This window comes from Muntiacus reevesi, chromosome 10, assembly GCF_963930625.1.
Source record: "Muntiacus reevesi chromosome 10, mMunRee1.1, whole genome shotgun sequence".
In the NCBI taxonomy this organism is placed as follows: Eukaryota; Metazoa; Chordata; class Mammalia; order Artiodactyla; family Cervidae; genus Muntiacus; species Muntiacus reevesi.
The window spans coordinates 7,984,537-8,005,671 of record NC_089258.1 but is presented as its reverse complement, the minus strand read 5'-3'; the positions used below and the strand labels follow the sequence as shown (position 1 = coordinate 8,005,671).

Sequence of the window (21,135 nt, the reverse complement as noted above, 5' to 3'; positions counted from 1 at the left end):
ATTGTTTTATGACCACAGAGAAATCATTTCAGATGTTGGGGTCAAAGTATTTTGAAATGCAGCTGATATTGGTGCATATTGAAATAGTTAAATGTAGTTAAACACAACAGATATTTAGATCATACATTTGCTCACTAATAATTGAGAAACCTATATTGTGCCTAATCTGTGGTTGTTCCTTGTGTTGAACATGTTAAATAGCTTAGTATCTCTTGTTAAAGGGAGTCCACCAAGGAGATTTCTTTAATTTCAAACAATAGTACCCTGTTGAGGCCACCTCAGAAAATAGTATGTCCAAGAGTGAATTTTGTGATAGCTGCCAAATTCTAATTGTGAGACCTTAGAGTGTTATAGGGCTTCTCTGGTGGCTCAGGCAGTAAAGAATCCACCTGTAGTGCAGGAGACCTGGGTTTAATCCCTGGCTTGGGAAGATCCCCTGGAGGAGGGCATGGCAACCCACTCCAGTATTCTTGCCTGGAGAGTCCCATGGACAGAGGAGCCCCGCGGGCTCCAGTCCAGGGGGTCGCAAAGAGTCAGACACGACTGAGTGACTCTCACTAAAGTGTTACAGATTATTTTGTATGTGGAATGTTCTAAACCATGCAGTGATAGCCCATGTAGGGAGCATCGTCAGAGACTGCTAGACTATTGTGCAGTGCAAGCAGTTGGACTGGATGTTTGGCAGTTGTGGCCATATACTTGGTATTTGGGAGGGCTTCTCTGGTGGCTTAGACTGTAAAGATTCTGCCTGCAGTGAGGGAAACCCAGGTTCGATCCCTGGGTCAGGAAGATCCCCTGGAGAAGGAAACAGCAACCCACCAGTATTTTTTTAAATATATATAGTCCCACTTAACATTTGAGTAGTTTAGAAACTTGGGAATCCCAGGCCTGTGAACTAGTTTGAGCAGTCATAAAGCTGATCCTGAGTGTTCTGAAAATGTTGGTATGTATGTATATATATGCTGCTGATTAAGAATCTGATGCTTGGTCAGCTTGGAGGAAGGTTGATTTGTAGCTTGACTTTGCCAGTTTTGGTGGAAAGACATGGAGTCACCACAAAAAGCAAGTAAACCTGACCTTAGATTAGTCTGGAAGAGGCCATCTTCATGTGGAAGGATTGCATAATCTTTGTGTTTATATAGTAGAATCTTATAATATCAAGTGCCAATTTTGGGTTCCCCTAATCATTTTCTTATAATTTCAACAGCTTATGGAGGTGACAGGAAAAAATCAGGATGAATGCATCGTGGCTCTACATGACTGTAATGGAGATGTCAACAAAGCTATCAACATATTGCTGGAGGGAAATTCAGACACTGTAAGTGTTATTAATTGATTTGCATTGCTAAACTTTGTCTCCAGTTTCATATTGCATTTTCAGCTTTACCTTACTTGGTGGAGGTAGAGGGGATTATGGGTGCCATTCCATATATGTTTTAGAACCAGAAAGAACACTAACCAGAAATGTCTGTTTTGATATGTACATATGGTTTCTTCATGACGCTGTAGAATCTGAAGACTCTAAAGAGAACTTGGTTATCTAATCCAGCCTTACACAGTTGCCAAAATTCTCTGGGCCTGTGGACATTTTCACTACCTGAAAAACTTCTTGGTTCCACTGCTCATGTTCCTTCATCTCAATTATCACCTCTTGCTACTCCTTATATCTTTAGGTTAACAGAAAAATCAGGATTTGCTGGTACATCTATTTGCTTATGTGTCAGACACATTTTCATGACAATCTGACAGCTATATAAAATAAGAAAAAAAAATTTTTTAAGCTTTGTAAAGTTTGAGGAATGTACATGCACTCTAAAGCTCCTCCCTTTGTATTTTAGAAAGGGTGCTGCTAAAGCCACACCAGAGGCAGGTGTCAGTTCTGATCTTTTGATTTCTAAATAGAAATTACACAGTATTTCATTTGTATTTTTTCATCGAGGAAATAAATTTCAGAGCAGATTAAAACAGTCATTCATCCCTAAACGGGATATAAAGATGAGCACATCAAAAAGTGCCTTCCTTATCATTGTTTAGGTTTAATCAGGTTCTCATTTTTATGGGTAGACTTTGTTAGTCACAGGCTGTATTAAAATGAACTACTGTGACAAGCTCAAGACTGAAATGAGTATCTTTTTATTTAATAGGAAAGCAGGTGGAATGAGATTTATAATTATAAACATCAGATAATTGAGAAAATACTTCATTTTTTGAGTATAGCAGTATCTGTGGGTAAAATTCTGTGCAAGATAATACTGGTTCAACATGATAAAACTACCAAATATGTCAGTTTGTCAGGAAAATGCTTGATGTTAAGTGAGTAAATCAAATTTTGAAGAGTGCTTGTTTGCTGACACTAAGGCATGTATTTGCCGGGTTTTATAACATATGGGGAGTGTTCAGCCCATTTGCTAATGGATGCAGTGTAGAATGGGTCTCACTTATTTTTTAAAATGAACTGAAGGACTGAATTGCCCCCCCCCCCCTCTTTTTTTAAAAAGCACTGAATAAATGAAATATTTCCAGATTGTTAATTGAGGGCCTGTTTTCTTTTATATGGTCAAAATAGGCCTGGATGCTGTTTTCTCTTGCCTTTCCTTTAGCTCCCACAGATTCATCATTCATTTCCTGTGGTGGCCGGGTTAATCTTTAAGTCTCTAGTGAACATCCAGTTCTATCTCAATAAAGAGTTTCAACTTTCCTTTTCTCATTTGGAACTGAACTCAAAGGAGGTGGTTCTGGGCCGAAAATTATAAAAATCTCTTTGATTATATCTAGAACCTAGAAATCACACAGTTGGGGGGTAGATCTGCCATGTTGTTTTCTTGAAAGATTGGAAACTTGCACATTAGAGCCTGAACACAAACACAAAAGACCTTTGCCTATTTGGAGGTGAGAGGGCTATAGGGGAAATAGAGAGGCAGAGGTTCCTTTTGAAACCCTGGTTTGTTTACAATCATTCTGTGGTCCATCTTTCATCCTGTTTGCCTTGTTGTTACTTTGTTGTCTGCAGCAGCCATGGGTAACCAGCTGTAAGGAATATCTTCCCCTGCCTGCGCCAGATTATTTGGAGTGGGCTGTTGGAGAATATGAACATGGTAGGATTGATTGCTAGGAGCAGGAACTGTTCAAAATAAACTATGAAAGCAAACAAATCTTTTCCTATTGGCTAATCTTGTTTTGTAACAAGGCCTTCTGAAAGAAAATGGTTACTTTGAAAAAATGTTAAGTGGACTTGTCCTCACTAACTGTAGGGGTGCATTTGTCTATCCAATATAAGAGTAGTTGTCCAAGGAAACCACTGAACAGAATCTTAAGTACTGAACTTTTCATTTCATTATAGTGCTGTTTTGTTTGTGTGACAAATAGTTTTGAAGTTTAAGTCTCTTGCATTAGTGTGCTTTAAAAAAAAAAAAATATATATATATATATATATATATATATATATATATATATATTTGTTTTTATTTCTTATGTATGTATGGTGTGTGCCCAGTTGTGTCCAACACTTTGTGACCCTCTGGGCTGTAACTTGTCAGGCTTTTCTGTCCACAGGATTTTCTAGGCAAGAATACTGGATTGGGTTGCCATTTCCCCATTCAGGGGAAGTTTCCGACCCGGGGATTGAACCTGTGTCTTCTGTGTTGCCTGCTTTGGCAGGCGGATCCTTTCCACTGAGCCACTTGGGAAACCTGTTTGTGTTGTTTACTTCTTGGCAAATATAAAGGAGTAGGAGAGTGATTTTGAATGAACTGGCCTGGACAGCTGCTTTTCTGATTGCTAAATGTGGTATTCTTGGAAGATGGTTTCTGTTAACATTTCTTCAAACCTATTATATAGGTAGCAAAATATAGATGACAAAGGTTGCCAGAAGTTCTGTTGAAAATCTTTTGTAATTATTTGATTTTCTTTGAAAACCTGTGTGCATGCATATAGACTTTTGCAGAATGTGCAGTTGTATTCCCTTTAGCATTCACTGTGGTGTTAGTGCATTTGCCCCTTAAAGGTTCCTTGCCCTGCTTTCCTCCCCAGATAAGTTCTGGTTAGTTATAGGGGTATCCTTTGCTGAATGAAAATAGGGTAAGATGTTACTGTCTCTCAAATGTATTATATAGAAATCTGTCCTTTCGTAATGATTGAATGCCTTTAGGTCTGACCTTGCGAAGCCATACACTGTATAGATGTGCATCTTGTGCTGACTCTGCTGTGTGTAATTTTTCCAAGACCTCTAAAATTTACCTTTTGTCTTGATAATCTTAGAAGATGGGGTTCTTTCTTACATATTTGTCATGCTTATTCATATCAGCGAACATAATAGATGGAGTTTTTATGCTGTGGAATTTCTTTTCTGGAATAAATAAGCTTTATTGTTTTGCCAATTGAAAAACATTGCAGAACAATAAAAAAGGTAAATGATCTTAAAAGGCCCTCACTTAGATAACTACTACTTTTTCCAGCAATACGCAAGCTCCTATTTGAGCTTTAAAATGTAATCCTATTTTACACAGTTTGTTGATTGCTTGCGTCACTTATATATATTATGGCTCTCTTTCTATGAACACATGGATTACTCTTTAACTAGCTGTATATTTCTCACTTTATGAATGTTCTAGAGTAGGTAGTCTGTTAAGCTAAATATTTGGGAAATTTTCCATCCTTTTGTTCTGTTGTTCATTGTCTGCATATAAATGTTTGTGCAATTATCAGATTATTTCCTCTGAATAAAAACCAAAAAGTAGAATTACTGGGCCAGAAGTTTTGAACTAATATAAAATTTGGACACTATTGCCAGGTAGATTTCGTGGAAGGTTAGAATGGATAGATGTTCATCAGAACTGAGAATACCTGATTATTCTGCCGTAGCTATTGGCTGTTGATTTTTTTAAACATTTATCAAAGCTTAGAGGTGGAAAATAACTTGTTTTAATTTGTATTTTTTTCGCACATCCAATCATTTTATGCACTTATGTTTATTTGGATGACGATTTTTTTTTTAAGTTTAAAATAGCTATTGCTTAGTTTGAAATTGAATCACTTCAAATCCCTTGTGAGTAAATTATGGAAAAGTAAATAGAAATGAATGGGTCAGTTTTGGGATCTCCCAGCAACATCCTGATGGATAGCCTAATACTCATATCTGTAAGAACATAGTGTTTCATTCTTTTCTCCATGATTTTTATGTGTATGATTTGATTTGTGGGAGAAAGGAGGTTATATAAATCATTTAACTTCTCATTAGAACGGGTCTTTGGGGGCTGAAATTTTCTGTACTTAAAACAAACCTCAAATTTGTAAACCACTAAACTCTTCATGATGGTTACCTTAGACAACTGAATAGGAAAAATTATATTCCTGAGATTTTAGGATAAAATCTTAGTCTTTGAACTAGTTCTGTATATTAATAGGTGTTTGGCCTATTAATAAAGGTGGGGATGGTATAGAGTGGGAGCTTGGGAAAATAACATTTGCTTTATTCTTATCAGTATAGAAAAAGGCTCTGTCGTGGGACAACATACAGTATATTGTCAGTTAAGCTAGTGCTGTAATCTTTTGTGCTCTCCATAGTAATAGGAACCTAGCAAGAGATTTGCTGTCTTTATCATCAGAAAGTACAGTATGTTTATGGAGAAGAATTAGAATGGTAGGCATGCAGGGTGTAAAGTGTGGGTAATTAGGTTCAAAAGGTAAATACATACACCCTTGATGATTGTACACACTTTTAAGTGACAGCTCTGAATAAATGCTCTTATTTTCGGTAGACTTCATGGGAGACTGTAGGAGGGAAGAAGAAGAATTTTGGAAAAGAAAGTTCAGAAAACAAAGAGAATAGAGAGAAGAGAAGTGAGAGAGAAGTGAGCCGTGGACGTGGAAACAACAGCCGGAAAGTAAGAGGTGGCAGTCGCGGGAGAGAGTGTAAGTACAGACCTTCAGCCTCAGCTCTGCTTTACGAACACTTCATGCATACTAAAGAGCTGTCAGAATGATTCAGTGAATGCCCGTAAATCCACTTCCTTAATGCAGTATTTGTTAATATAAGTAACACTTAGCTACAACTGAGTAATTTCTTAGAAACCCAGCTGATGCAGTTTCATATTAGCACTGACCTGGGCTATAGGTAGTTCTGTTGTGTCTTAAGACCGACTTCTCTAATCTAGTGCATCTTTTAATTTTAAAGAAGAGTTTTTTTGTTGGCTGATAGATAAAGCTGTTTATTCTTCCCTATTTATGGATATTCATGGTATTTGCAGGGTTTAGGTTAAGGGGAAGTTAGTTGAATAGGGAAGATTTTTCTCAGTACTTTCCATTCAACTCAGGTTTTGGCATCATTCACCCAGAACAACACTATCTTCTGTGCAGGCATACCAAAGTAGCTAAATTATGGATGAATAGAATATAAATATTTAACATGTCCCTTTACAAACTTTTGCTAGTTTATTTATTCCACAGATGTTTATCAAGTATCTACAATGTAGAAGATATTCTTAAAGGCGTACAGCAATGAAGAATACAGAAATCTTTGCCCTTCTAAGACTTTTTAAAAACATACATACTTTTATTTATGTATTTATTTGGCTGTGCTGGGTCTTAGTTGTGGCATGCCAGATCTTTAGTTGCAGGCATGTGGGATCTAGTTCCCTGACCAGGGATTGAACCTGGGGCCCTTGCATTAGGAGCACAGAATCTTAGCCCACTGGACCACAGGAAAGCCCCTGCTCTAAGGCTTTTAAGGAAGGTAGTGTGAGGTGTAATAATGAAAAAGAAAAGTAACATTTCATATTAATATTAGAGTATTTTAATTTTATGTAGAAATTATGTTCTGGGGAAAAACAAAGGCAGAGAGGTGGGAATTATAAATAGGGGTTTGACAAATGTAAAGAGATTGGCCATGAAAGGCCTCACTGACAGCTCGCAGAGTTAAGCCCTGAAAGAGGGGAGCAAGCTGTGCCAGTACTAGTCATAAAGATTCTACACTATATAGAGTCACTGATGCCAATATAGGAACGAGGAGAAGAAAAGACTGTGTTAATAGTTAATTTCCCCAAGAACTAAGTATTTCTTTGGTATTGCAGTTGGCTAGTCTTTGCTTTTCCAGGCTTTGAACTTGACCAATGAGCAAATTTTGTTGCGTATCGTTACATAACAAAGGTCTTTTTTTGGAAGTAAACTTAACTTTATAGGAGGGCAAGTCCAAACAAAAAAGTAGTAGTATATCGTTTTGATTTCTTTTTGAATTTTCACCTACAAATTAAGCAAGAACATTCTGGTGTCAGTTTTTTTGCGCCACTCTGGCTTGGTTTTGTTTATCGTGTTTTCCAAACCCTTTGGTTAACCTTTAACCTTTTTTAAAACACCTTTTGTTGAGGGGCAGAAGGAGTCTTTTTGCCCTTGTCTTTTTTTTTCCCCTTGTCTTTAGTAGCTGTTTATTCTTTTTCACTTTAGTTAGAGGTGAAGAGAATGGAATTGATTGCAATCAAGGGGACAAGCCTTCAGATCGAGGCAAGCGAGCTCGTGGTAGAGGTAAGAGAATGAGGAGGAAGGAGATACTTGTGATGGGGAGAAGGAGGCAGGCTGTTCATATGCTCAGTTCACTAAGGGCAGTGTACTCTGAAATCTTTTGATTCATTTATTGATGCCTATAAGTGAAATGTTTGAATTATATAATTTTGAGGAACCCTATTGGTTGTTTTCAGATGAGCTGAGAAAGGCTCTTTGTGTGAATAATTTAAAGTTTGAGTGCTCGCTTCGGCAGCACATATACTAAAATTGGAACGATACAGAGAAGATTAGCATGGCCCCTGCGCAAGGATGACATGCAAATTCCTGAAGCGTTCCATATTTTTAAGCAACCTAGATGCCCATCAGCAGACAAATGGATAAGGAAGCTGTGGTACATATACACCATGGAATATTACTCAGCCATTAAAAAGAATTCATCTGAATCAGTTCTAATGAGATGGATGAAACTGGAGCCCATTATACAGAGTGAAGTAAGCCAGAAAGATAAAGAACACTACAGTATACTAACACATATATATGGAATTTAGAAAGATGGTAACGATAACCCTATATGCAAAACAGAAAAAGAGACACAGATGTACAGAACAGACTTTTGGACTCTGTGGGAGAAGGCAAGGGTGGGATGTTTCGAGAGAACAGCATCGAAACATGTATGTTATCAAGGGTGAAACAGATCACCAGCCCAGGTTGGATGCATGAGACAAGTGCTCGGGGCTGGTGCACTGGGAAGACCCAGAGGGATGGGGTGGGGAGGCAGGCAGGAGGGGGGATCGGGATGGGGAATACATGTAACTCCATGGCTGATTCATGTCAATGTATGGCAAAAACCACTACAATATTGTAGAGTAATTAGCCTCCAACTAATAAAAATAAATGGAAAAAAATATATTTAAAAAAAATTCAAGCTCTGACCAAAAAGTTATTAAGTTCTCCTGTGTTGGACTTTTAACAGATGTGTTTTACCCATATGATCATAGTTTTAAAATTATTTGCCCATTGATTACCCCATCCAGTGTTTTCTGTTAGTGATCATTTCTTTGCATTTATTAATTCAGGATGTCATTAAGCGCCTTCAAGACTGTAGTTCCACATATTTAGAGTTGTAACTGAATTTTCTTAGGGCTCTAAAAATCAAGATACATAATGTAATAGGAAGATCTTGTTTTGGTTCAGTAAAGCTACCTGAATTGACCAACATTTTGTTTAATCCATTGTTCCACTCAGTTGTGGCTGTTCTCCAAATGAGCATTTTACAAGTGGCAGAATTTCTTTTAATCAGCAATATTAGGGATAGAAATTAATGTAGGTTTACTGAATATGCTATCAATTCCCTTGGCTACTCATCCAGTTATCATTTACTAAATTTCTACTATGTGGGCCAAAAGTAAAAATTTTCAGAGGTCAGAAAAGGGCAGAATTATATAATGATTTGTTGGGCACAGTGAAAACAAGGTTATGCTTTAAAAACAGATTTCAATTGTAATTCCCTTTTCTAGATTTTTTCTTATTAATTTCAAGTACCGAGAAAAATGGAGAGAATAAATCAACCCTGAGTCCCTTCATGTTTAATCAGTAATGTTTAAGGATTTTAGCCATGTATGCTCTATATATTTCTACCTTTCTTGTCTGCAGAAATATTTAAAGTAGATTTTTGTGGATATTTTATCACATATTACTGTTGTAAGCACCTCTAAAAAATGTATGTGATTTTATGTGTAACCATAATGCTGTTTTCACACTTAAAAATATCATCTAATAATCTATACATAAATTTTCCTGATTATTTAAAAAATGTCTTTGTAGTTGATTTCTTTTTCTTAAAACATTTTTTTTATTTGGCAGTGTCAGGTCTTATTCGAGAACACGGGGCATCTTTCTTTGCAGTGTGTGGGCTTCCCTCTCTAGTTGTGGTGCACTGACTCCAGAGTGCGCAGGCTCAGTAGTTAACATGATGTGGGTGTAGCTGCTTGACCACATGTTGCACAACCAATTTGCTTCAAAAGTTGAACAAATTGGGCTATGAAGTTTTGCCTCATGCTCAATATTCACCTGACCTGTCGCCAATCGACTACCACTTCTTCAAACACCTCGACAACTTTTTGCAGGGAAAATGCTTCCAACAATCAACACAAGGCAGAAAATGATTCCCAAGAGTTCATCAAATTCTGAAACATGGATTTTTATGCTACAGTAATAAACTAATTTCTCATGGCAAAAACATGTTGACTGTAATAGTTCCTATTTTGATTAATAAAGATGTATTTGAGCCTGGTTACAGTGATTTAAAATTCATGGTCTGAAACCACAGTTACTTTTCCACCAACCTAATATTTACTGGATTACACAATATACACAGAAGTGCTCAGGGTATGGTTTTAACATTTTATTTTAAAATAAACAGTAGAATTTTGTGGAGAGTGTTTACCCAGAGCCCCCAAACTTTTTAATGTTTTGCTACATTTGCGTTGTCATTTTCTCTATATGTACGTATTATTTTTTTCCCGGAAATCATTGTGTGTGCATTTCAAACGTAATGCCATTTCACCCCTAAATATTTCAGTGTGTAAACTCCTAAGAAAAAAGGTATTGCTTACAGAACTACCTTAAAATTATAAAATCAGGAAATTACTGTTGTTACAATCTATTGGCCTTACTCAAAAATTTCCAGTTATCCTGCTAATGTCCTTAGTAGCAAGCAAATATTCTGGTCCAGTATTCAGCAGAGGTCATACCGTTTTTATTTCCCATGTCTGTTTAGTGTTCAATCTAGAACAGTTTATCCATCTGGAATAGTCTTTCTTTGTCTTTCATGTCCTTGATGACACTTTGGAGCATCTCTTTTGTAGAAAGACCTTCACATTAACAATCTGAGAAGTTTCCTCATGATTAGATTCATGTTACTGGTTTTTGGTAGGAATGCCACAGAATGATACAGCTATCTTGCTCAGTACATCATATTAGAGGGTACACGATACAGATTTATCCCATCACTAGTGATGTTAGCTTTGAGGAAAGTGACCTGGTACACTGTTTCTGCCAAGTTTCTCCTTTGTAAAGTTACTCCTTCCTTCTTTGTAATTAATACATATGTTTTTCAGGGGAGTACTCTGAGACTGTAAATGACCCTTTTCCCATCAGACTTTCCTTCACTGGTATTAGAATCCATTAATTCTTTCTTGAAATAATTATTGTGGTACATTTATAGTCGGACTTTTTTTGCTAAAGAATAGCTAATATATGAGACATGAGGATAGACTCTAAATAAGCTTTCTTCCTCTTTGAATTCCTGGGGCATTTGCTGTTGTCATTTGACTCATTTATGCTACTTTACAGTTGGGAAAGAGGTATTCCTATTTTTCTGTAGATGAAGCCTGAACCAGGGACAACTGGCCTGAGTCCTAAGTCTCTGTGGGAAACAATCCCCAGAGATGCCCTGTTGGGCTGAACTGGTCTCTGGGCAGGTGGGCAGCTCATCGTCAACACAGTAGCCATCTTTATCATTGAACCAGCTCTGAAAATCTGGGGACTTTTGCCAGTACAAAAAACTTTTCATCTTTAGGATCTTAAAGATCATGACCTAGAGTGTGCAGTGATAAGTTCAGGTGCACACAGTTTCTGGCAAATTTGGCTGTTATCAAAGCCCTGCTTACAGTCTCCTGGGGATGAGAGAGGGATTGCTTTCTACTTATTTTTCTTTAGGTTGCACATGTTTGGCCCTGGGGGAGTATCTGTTATTTGGATTTGCCTCTTCTAGTAAAGATGATTAGGTGTCCTCTGTGTTTTGGCTTTTTTCAAGGGAAGTGAGCAACTTTTCTACTCTGGTTCTCAGTGTAATACATAATACTAAACAATTAGACTTGAGCAGTTATTCAAGTCCCTAGAGAGACCTCTATGAGTAAAGGTTTAGCATTATCATAACATTTATTTATTCCTTATGGTTATCTACTTTAATCTTGTTTTTCTTTATTTTATGAACCCAGGTCTTTCTTCTGAGCTATTAGATGAAAACAGGTATTTGTACCAGGTCACGATAAAGGGAAATGTATACACACCAAAAACAGTATTGCTGGTAGCATTACTAGTCAGGTGAAAAGGAAGGAACAGTTTTGTTAGCTTGTTAAAATGTATGTGAATATGGATTTTATTTTATTTTTTTGAATAGATTTCTATTTAACTTGGCTGCGCTAGGTCTTTGCAGCATGTGGGACCTTCCATCTTCATTGTTGCATGCAGGTTCTTTTAGTTGCAGCATGCAAATTTTTAGCTGCAGCATGTGGGCTCTAGTTCCCTGACCAGGGATGGAACCCAGGCCCCCTACATTGGGAGTGTGGAGTCTTTAGCCTCTGAACCACTGGGGAAGTCCTGGATTTGATTTTTGAAAATCTGCTCAAGATATTTGGGTTGTTCCTGTTTTGTAGTTGGGTGTGACTGCTGCTGTCTGGAGACATGGAGATATACGTAGTTGGTTTCCAGGGAACTCGCAGGATTTCTTGAGTTTTGGTCCTTAGATTATGTTTTTCTTTTATAAATTTCTGTCTTTTCTTTCATGTACATTTTGCTTTCTTACTCAAGGATTAGATATTATTTGAGGATGTCTTAGAATCATTTTTTAAAAATTTACCACTATTAATATTTAACCACTTGTTGGTGCCTTTTGTCACATAGTATGCCACTGAATGGGTGCACTTCTCAAGAGCAGTTGTATTGTTTCTTTAGATTTCTTCACTGGTAACAGTGTTTCTTGTAGCCTAAAATTTTTTTACATACTATACAATTCACTCATTTAAATTACATAGTTCAGTGGGTTTTAATATATTTATAGAATTATGCTAGAGGCATAATTCTTGGGCTCCAAAATCACTGTGGACAGTGACTGCAGCCATGAAATAAAAAGATGCTTGCTCCTTGGAAGAAAAGCTATACAAATCTAGACAGTGTATTAAAAAGCAGAGACATCACTTTGCTGACAAAGGTCAAGTGTAGTCAAAGCTGTGGTTTTTCCAGTAGTCCTGTAGGAATGTGAGAGTTGGAGCGAAAGAAGGCTGAGTGCCCAAGACCTGATGGTTTCAGATTGTGCTGGAGAACACTCGAGAGTCCCTTGGACAGCAAGGAAACAGTCAGTCCTAAAGGAAATCAGCCCTGATTATTCATTGGAATGACTGATGCTGAAGCTCCAATAGTTTGACCACCTGATGCAAAGAGGCTACTCATTGGAAAAGACCCTGATGTTGGGAAAGATTGAGGGCAGGAGGAGAAGGGGTGACGGAGAATGGGATGATTGGATTGCATCAGCAACTCAACGGATATGAGTTTGCGCAAACTCTGCAAACTCCGGGAGATAGTGAAGGACAGGAAGGAAGCCTGGCATGCTGCAGTTCATGGGGTCGCAGAGTTGGACAGGACTTAGTGACTGAACAGCAACATTAATACAATTATGCAGCCATCACCATAATCAAAACTATTGATTCCCAGTTCCTCCTCCTTTCTCACCACCCCAATCCCAGCAATAAACAACTGGTAATCTACTTTCTGTGTTTATAGATTTGTCTGTTCTGGACATGCAGTGTAAATGGAATATAGTAATATGTGCCCTTTTAGACTGGCTTCTTTGACCTAGTGTAATGTTTTAAAGGTTCATTGATGTTCTACTTCATATCAGCACAATTTTGTAGCATTATAAGTACTTCATTTCTTTTTATAGCCAAATAATATTCCATTTTATTATATACTAAGATTTGCTTGCTTTTTTTTTTTAAAGTTTTTTGGTGACTTTCCTCTTCCCATCTTATCATCCTTAACTTTAAGGATAAATTATCTTATTCCTAAATTTTGGGTTGTAATCTTGCCCAAACTTGTACATTGAAAGCTTTCTTTTTTTTTAACTCCAGTTTCTGACCTTCTTTTTGACTGTGGTATGCTGTGTAAAGTCTTACTTTTGCCTTTTGATGGTGTTAAAATAGACATTTCTAATAATAGGCATTAATAGAATTTTTCTACTTATTAGGACATTTTCCTCTGTTCCCCTGTCTCTTGTAGATTTTTGTCAAGACCATATTTTTTAATAGTTTACCTTGGACTACTGGATAAGTTAACTGTACATGATTAAATATACATTTAATTGTATTATTATGGTGAATATATCCCTTGACAACAACTTTTCTCTGAATTTGAGTACTCTTAAATACTAAATGGAATCATGAAATACTTGTCTTTTTGTCACTGGCCTGTTTTCACATAGCAAAATATCCACAAGTTTCAGTCATATTGTAGCATTTATCAAGATTTCTTTCCTTTTTTGAAAAGAATTACTCATTTTTGGCTAGGCTAGGTCTTTGTTGCTGCGAGGGCTTTCTCTAGTTGCGGCAAGCCGGGGGTACTCTGTAGTTGCGGTGCATGGGCTTCTGGGTTCTAAGTTGTAGGCTTCAGTAGTTGCAGCTCCCAGGCTCTAGAGCACAGGCTCAATAGTTGCAGCGCACAAACTGAGTTGCTTCGCAGTATGTGGGATTCCCCTGGAACAGGGATGGAACCTGTGTCTCCTGCATTGGCAGTCAAATTCTTCTACTGCTGAGCCACCAGGGAAGCCTTCCTTCTTTTTTATATTTGAATGATATTACATTGTGTGTATATATCATATTTTGCATATCTATTCATTCTCTGATGGATACCTGGGTTGATCGTACCTTTTGACTATTGTAAGGCTGCTGTGAATGTGAACATGGGCGTACAAATCTCTTCAGCACTCTGCTTTCAAATTCTCTTGTAGATACACACACACACACACACACACCCAGGAGCAATCATATAATTTTTTTTTCCCTTAAAAAATTTTTTTTTTATTCTATATCGGACCACAGTTGATTTGGACTTTCCTGGTAGCTTTCCTGGTAAAGAACCTGCCTGCCAGTGCAGAAGACACAGGTTCCATCCCTGGGTCAGGATGATCCCCTGGAGAAGAAAATGGTAACTCACTCCAGTGTTCTTGCCTGGGAAATCCCCTGGACAGAGGAGCCTGGTGGTCTGTAGTCCATGGGGTCACAAAGAGTCTTATACCACTTAGAGGCTAAACAACAGCAGTTGTTCTACAATGCTGTGTTAGTTTCAGGCATACAGCAAAGTGAGTCAGTTATTCATATATCTATTCTTTTTCAAATTTTCTTCCCATTTAGGTTATTACAGAATATTGAGGAGAGTTCCCTATGCTGTAAGGATCATATAATCCTCTTTTTAATTTTGAGGGGAATTGCCAAACATACTGTTTCCCACAATGGCTACATTATTGTACATTCCCATCAAACAGTGTACAGAGGCTTCAATTTCTCTGTGTTCTTGCCAACACTTGTTATTTTCTGTCTCCTCCACACCCCCACACCCCTGCCTCAGCCATTGTAACTGGGACTGGGTTTACATAATGATTAGTGATGGTGACAAGATTTTCATGTGCTTATTGACCATTTTTACATCATCTCTGGGGAAATATCTGTTCAAGTCCATTCCCCGCCCACCACGCCTTTTTTGTTGTTGTCTTTTTAAAGAATCTTCTTTATTTTTGACTGTTCTGGATCTTTGTTGCTGAGAGTGCTTTTCTCTAGTTGGGGCAAGTGAGGGCTGCTCCTCTGGTTGCGGTGCTTCTCTTGTTGCAGAGCACAGGCTTGAGGACGCGTAAGCTTGAGTAGTTGTGGCACTTGGGCTCAAAAGTTGTGGCTCATAGGCTTAGTTGCTCCGTGACATGAGGGATCCTCCCAGATCAGGTATCAAATGTTTGTCTCCTGCATTGGCAGGCAGATTCTTTACTACGGAACCACCAGGGGAGAGCCCCCTTGTGCATTTTTTAATCTGGTTATTTGTTAGTAGTAGAATTTTGTTACGTATTTACGATGTTACTCCCTTATCAAATGTATAATGTGCAGATATTCTTTGGGTTGCCTGTTTACTCCGTTCATGTCTTTTGATTCACCAGTTTAAAATCTAATTTTTTCCTCTCTTTCCTTTCATTCTTGGGGTCATATCTAACAAATTATTACAAAATTTACTGTCATGAAGCTTTTGCTCTATATTTTCTTCTAAGGGTTGTATAGTTTTAACTCTTGGATTTAGGTCATTAATACACAATTTAGGGTTCAATTAAGAAAAATCAAAGAGTCACTGAATAAAACTATTTCTTCTTACTTGCTTGTTCTCTTGTTTGCTGCCCTCTTGGTCATTTATCAAACATCTTAGTATTAAAAATGGTATGTAATAGTACCTTCAGCTTCCTTAGTAGTTTCCTCTTTTTTGTTTCTCATTTCATTTTATAGTAGAGGCTTATGATATCATGGTGTTTACACTAGATGTGTTTAAAAAGATCCAGAATTTTTAAAAGTATAACCTGCCTATGTTAAGCTGCAGTATATGACAAATGTTGTACAAGCAGAATTAAATTCTTTTTCCTCCTTTGAGATCAATAGGTATTTGTGTCATCAGGGACCTGCAGATTGGGTGTACTGGTTGGGAATGTTGGTGCTGTTAGGAGCAATGTCAGTAATGTTTGGGCAGGTTTGTAAGGGATGAAGTTAGTAGAGTTACAGTTGTGTGGAATGTAAGTTTTTTTTTTTTTTTTTAAAGGATTTGGGCGTGGCAGAGGGAGAGGGGCAGGAAGATTCTCAACCCAAGGCATGGGGTAAGTCTTAGCTATCCTGTTTTTGAATTTGCTCCCTTCTCTTTTTGTTATCTCTAAGGCTTTCCTTCCTCTATCCTGTACCTGATTAACCATCCTGGTGAGTCGGATGTTTTCTATGTTTAAAAAGAGAAAATACTAAAGAAATGAAATGGAACAAATGACATTGTGTTGCAGTAAGCCTTAGAGCGACTTTTAGTCCTGACTTTATTGACGTTTTGGATTGGATAGTAGTTGATTGAGGTGGTGGGGTCCCCTTTACGTTGTAGGATGTTTAGCAGCATCCCTGGCCTCTCCCTACTAGATCCCAGTAGCACCCCTCCTCAAGTTGTGACAGTCAAAAATGTCTCCAGACACCGCCAAATGTTCCCTGGGAGGGAGGTGCACAACCACCCCAGTTGAAAACCATTGCTTAAGAATTATGTTGGTAAATCCAGCAGTTGTCTTTGAATGGTAAGTAAATGCAATGTTTTTTTTTTTTTTTTTTTTTTATGTTTTTTTATTTTTCATGAAAAACAGTCATCTTTATCTTGAATTGTAATACTGAAAGATGAGTATATTGTTTTTAAATTGATGGTATAGTCAGTTATTTATTCATTATTTCTGGTTATTCTTTCACTTTTTGCTGTTATCTAAAGCATTAGCTGCCACCCCCCCACTATAAAAAGTATTTAAGCATCTTACAGAGACCATAGGTAGATGATAGTCAAGGAAGGAAAAGTCCTTTGTTTCATAGCTTCCCGGCAGCACTGTTTTGGGTCACTGCCTTCAGATGGTGACTCTTGCCATCTCTTTTCTGCCTGAGCTCCCTGTGGACAAAAGAAGGATGAAAGCACAGGAAGCAAATTGGCTGGAACATTTGATTTGGACATACATGCCCAGCCTCGTAGCTTTGAAGGATTTTGTAGATTTTGTCCTCCACTTCAAAAAAAAAAAAGCTGTTGTGATTTCTTTTTGTCAGTGACACCCCAATGATGCTAAAATATTTTTTTATAAGGTGTGAAAATTTTAGCGATGTTATTTAATTTGGTTCTAGTTAGGCATCTCATGCAGGAGACCACGGTTCAATTCCTGGCTTGGAAAGATCCCCTAGAGAAGGGATAGGCTACCCACTCCAGTTTTCTTGGACTTCCTTGGTGACTCAGATGGCGAAGAATCTGTCTGCAGTATGGGAGACCTGGGTTCGATCCCTGGGTTGGGAAGATCCCCTGGAGCAGTGCATGGCAGTCCACTCCAGTGTTCTTGCCTGGAGAACCCGCATGGACAGAGGAGCCTGGCGGGCCACAGTCCACGGGGTCGTGCAGAGTTGGCCGTGAGCGACTAAGCACAGCACTGCACAGGCGTCTGAGTCATGGGTATTTAGGGTTTTAATTTAAGAAGAAGCACTGAGCAAAATGTTTTCTATTTATACCCATCTAAACAAAATGGATCATTTATTGCAAAAGGTTCAAAGCCAACTTGGTTTCTGACTTGGGAAGAAAAGACCTGTTGCCTATTTAGGTCTAGGCTTAGTTGGCAGGGGGTGGGTGGTTTTTCGTTAGAGCCTTTACCCTGCCTAGAACTGCTATAGGTCTCCACGCCTGCTTTAGGATGCAGAGGATAACAATTTAGGCAAGTAGAAGCATCATACAAGAGTATACGGAAGTCCCTAGTCAGCCTCTGCTTTTTAGAAGCTCTAGATTCCGATGGTCAGTAGAATTGGCTTATGGTTAAATAGGAGAAGGAGGATGAAGTCTCTGACAGTGGTTCTTGCGAGGGACAGGGCTTATTTCAGGGAAGATGATATACAGTTAATTTTGTGATTATTTCATTTGCCTTTATTTTTTATTTCAAACCCAAGGACATTTAATCCTGCGGACTATTCAGATTCTCCATCTATAGATGGGTGTGGGACAAAACCAGTAGTTTGGGAAGCTGCTCAGAATGGTGCAGATGAGGGAACTGGTAAGTGTCTGTCCTCACCAGAGATGTATTTTAATTGTTTGAGCTCTTAATAATCAAAGATGACATCAAAGTGTGCTGATGGAGAAAAATGAAAAACAGGCAGCTATTCTTCCTCTGAGGCTACTCTTAGCTGGTCCTTAGCTCCAAAGTTTCTCATTTACAAAGCTTATTGACGATAAGGTACATGGGTTTTTCCCTCTTTTGCACTCTGAAGAAGATGCTGTAACAAACTGTGTAAGGCAGTACAAACCCACACTCAAATCTTGGTGTCAGAGATACAGAGAATAATTTCTTAGTGGCAGATGAAACAAAGTATTCACCGTTCATAGTGGTGAACACAAATATGGCCAGAATAAGAGGTTGATGGTGATAGGTGAGTTTAGGGTAATACTTGCTTTTGCAGGTTTTTCTGTATCCTACAACTTTAGGGTTATTTGTTTACTGAAGTTCATAGATAAATACTTGTTAATTGGATTATTTTTAATAGAACTCTTTTGAATATTTGTTCCTGATAATATATCTTGATAATATATATTAACTGCTGTGATTATATTTATAAAAACATTCTTTGATACTTCATGAATTATAATCCCAAATATAAAATCATAGCTCATTAATAATCTAAAAAAGACAGTGGCACCATCACAGAAGCATGGAAAACTCGGAATCAAATATACTATGGAGAGGACCAACAAAAGTTATAAAAATAGAAGTGAAAGGTGGTTGTTGAGCTGTGAAAGACGCTGGGATTCTTGGCCTCCGGAGGAGAGGAATTCAATCTGGGGCCAGTGACGAGGCTTGATCGCTCAGAGCTTTTGTGTAATAAAGTTTTATTAAAGTATAAAAGAGATAGAGAAAGCTTCTGACATTACATCAGAAGGGGGCAGAGAGAGTGCCCTCCTGCTAGTCTGGAACTGGGAGTTTTATGTCTCTTAGGAAGTTACTATTCAGATGATAGAGACACCTCACGGCTGACGGCGTTTCACCAGGCCGCTGCCCCACAATGTGCATTTTTGAGATGGGATGGCACAAAGTGTGTCATCCCCCAGCCATGAAACAGTTGATATTAATACTGGTGTGTTGAGCTGTTATCAGCCAAAATTAGTCTTAGGTAGAACCGTTTTGAAGAAAGACAAATTCCAGAGCAAATACATAGTTTCATTGACATAGCTTAAGAAAAACATTTCCTTAAAAAAATGCATTGATTACCTCAAGGTTTGAGAAAAGTTAAGTTCAGGTGGAACCAGGTGTTGTCATGGCAACACAGAATTTTAAGAGAGGTAAAAAAAGCTGACTCTTAATGTTTGTTTCTTCCTGCCACTTAAGGGAGAGAGAAAAACATCCAACACTTTCAACCTATTTCCTCGGTTTGGAGATTCCTGGCCTTCCTGCCTGTTACAGTAGTTTGAACTGTAGTTTCAAACTGTCAGTAGTTTGAAAACACTAGTAAAATTGATAAGTTTATTATGAGACTGGTCAAGGGAAGCAGAAGAAACATAATTGGTTGTAGGAATGAGAAAAGGAATATTGATATTATTATCTATTATAATTAATATCATAGCTATTAAAAATTGTCAGAAGATAAATTTCTTTTCAACATTTGAAATTATAGATTAATCTCATTCTTTAGCACAAATGTAAAAATTTTAAATCACAATGTTGGAAAACAGTTCAGTAAACTAGAGAAAGTATTTATCATGGCCATGTTAACTTTAAACTTGATATTCAAGTTTAACATTTAAAAAATCAAACTACTCCTAGATATATACCAGAGAGAATGGAAGATACAGGTTCACATAAAAACCAAATGATCTTCAATGGATGAGTGAGAAAGAAAAATTATCCAGATTAGTCAGATAGAAGCAGAGGTAGATTGGTGGTTGCTGATGGCTGGGAATGTTGGGAGAAATGGGGAGTGGCTATGAATGGGTTCTAGAGTTTTTTGGAGTGATGAAAGTATTCTGGAATAGGTAGTTGTGATTGTTGTGCACCTTGTGAATAGACGGAAAACTGATCAGTCCTGTGCCTTAAAGGGTGGATTCAGACGTCAGAGCAAACTTCACAATAATTAGTGGTATATAGAATGTCCTTTCGTAACAAGATCAAGGGCCTTACCTTTTTAAAAAATATTTATTTTTAATTGAACGATAATTGCTTTACAGTATTGTGTTGGTTTCTGCCAAACATCAACATGAATCAGCCATCAGTATACACATATCCCCTCCCTTCAGGCTCTCTCCCCATCCCAGCCCTTTAGGTTCTTACAGAGTCCCAATTTGAGTTCCCTGAGTCACACAGCACATTCAAGGAGCCTATCTTTTTTTTCTTTTGAATAAAGGCAAAAGCTTTAGTCAAAACTGAAGAGAAACAGGAGGATTGCCCTCATTATTTCTGTTCACCATTGTACCAGAGGTCTGAACCATTGAAATAAAGAATGAAAAAGAAAAGAAGGATTGGAAAGGGAGGGGAAAACCTGTCATCTCTGTCAATGATAGAATCTATAGATAAATTAATGAAATTAATTAGAAAGCTTTAAATGATGTAGCTAGTTCACTTAACAGGTAATATTTCTATAATCAACAGAGAAAATGTGAAAAATAGTAGCTTCAAAAAATGTCAAATGCCTGTGAAGTCTAATGATATGCAAAATAAGACTTCTATCTATTAAAATACAAAATACAAAATCTTACAGCAAAGTGTGAAAATTGAGTGTCTGAAGAAACATTAATGAGCAGAAGAACTACCATTTACAGTAATATAAAAACATGAAGCCCCTAGGTATAAATCTGACAAAATATGTGTAAGATTTGTATGTTAAAAATTATGCAACATGAAGATAAATATCCAAGATGATCCATAAAGGAGGTGAGATACTGAGAGGTATTTATGAGTTGGAAGACTCATAAATGTTATTGATATGTTATTGATATATCATTGATATTGTTATTGATATTGCATTTCTCCCCAAATTGATATATAGGTTTGAACATACAAGTTTGTTCAAAATCCTAGCAGGATTTTTT

The 21,135-nt window shown here is 37.5% G+C and overlaps 1 protein-coding gene and 1 non-coding gene across 11 annotated transcripts in view; both read left to right on the top strand.

Annotated features, from left to right (window-relative positions):
• Positions 1-21,135, top strand: part of UBAP2 (ubiquitin associated protein 2) — a 113,059-nt gene that overhangs the window by 50,004 nt on the left and 41,920 nt on the right. For 5 of the 10 annotated variants that reach the window (XM_065901575.1, XM_065901576.1, XM_065901572.1 and 2 more), the window contains exons 4-8: positions 1,208-1,318; positions 5,757-5,910; positions 7,438-7,515; positions 16,117-16,171; positions 18,009-18,112. In XM_065901575.1, the coding sequence (XP_065757647.1) occupies positions 1,208-1,318; positions 5,757-5,910; positions 7,438-7,515; positions 16,117-16,171; positions 18,009-18,112 (502 nt within the window). Of the gene's footprint in view, positions 1-1,207; positions 1,319-5,756; positions 5,911-7,437; positions 7,516-16,116; positions 16,172-16,472; positions 16,622-18,008; positions 18,113-21,135 lie in introns of those variants that run through there. The other 5 variants (XM_065901580.1, XM_065901578.1, XM_065901579.1 and 2 more) reach the window with 4 other exon arrangements.
• Positions 7,732-7,838, top strand: LOC136143963 (U6 spliceosomal RNA). Its single transcript, XR_010658452.1, has one exon. It is a non-coding gene; the product is annotated as a U6 spliceosomal RNA (small nuclear RNA).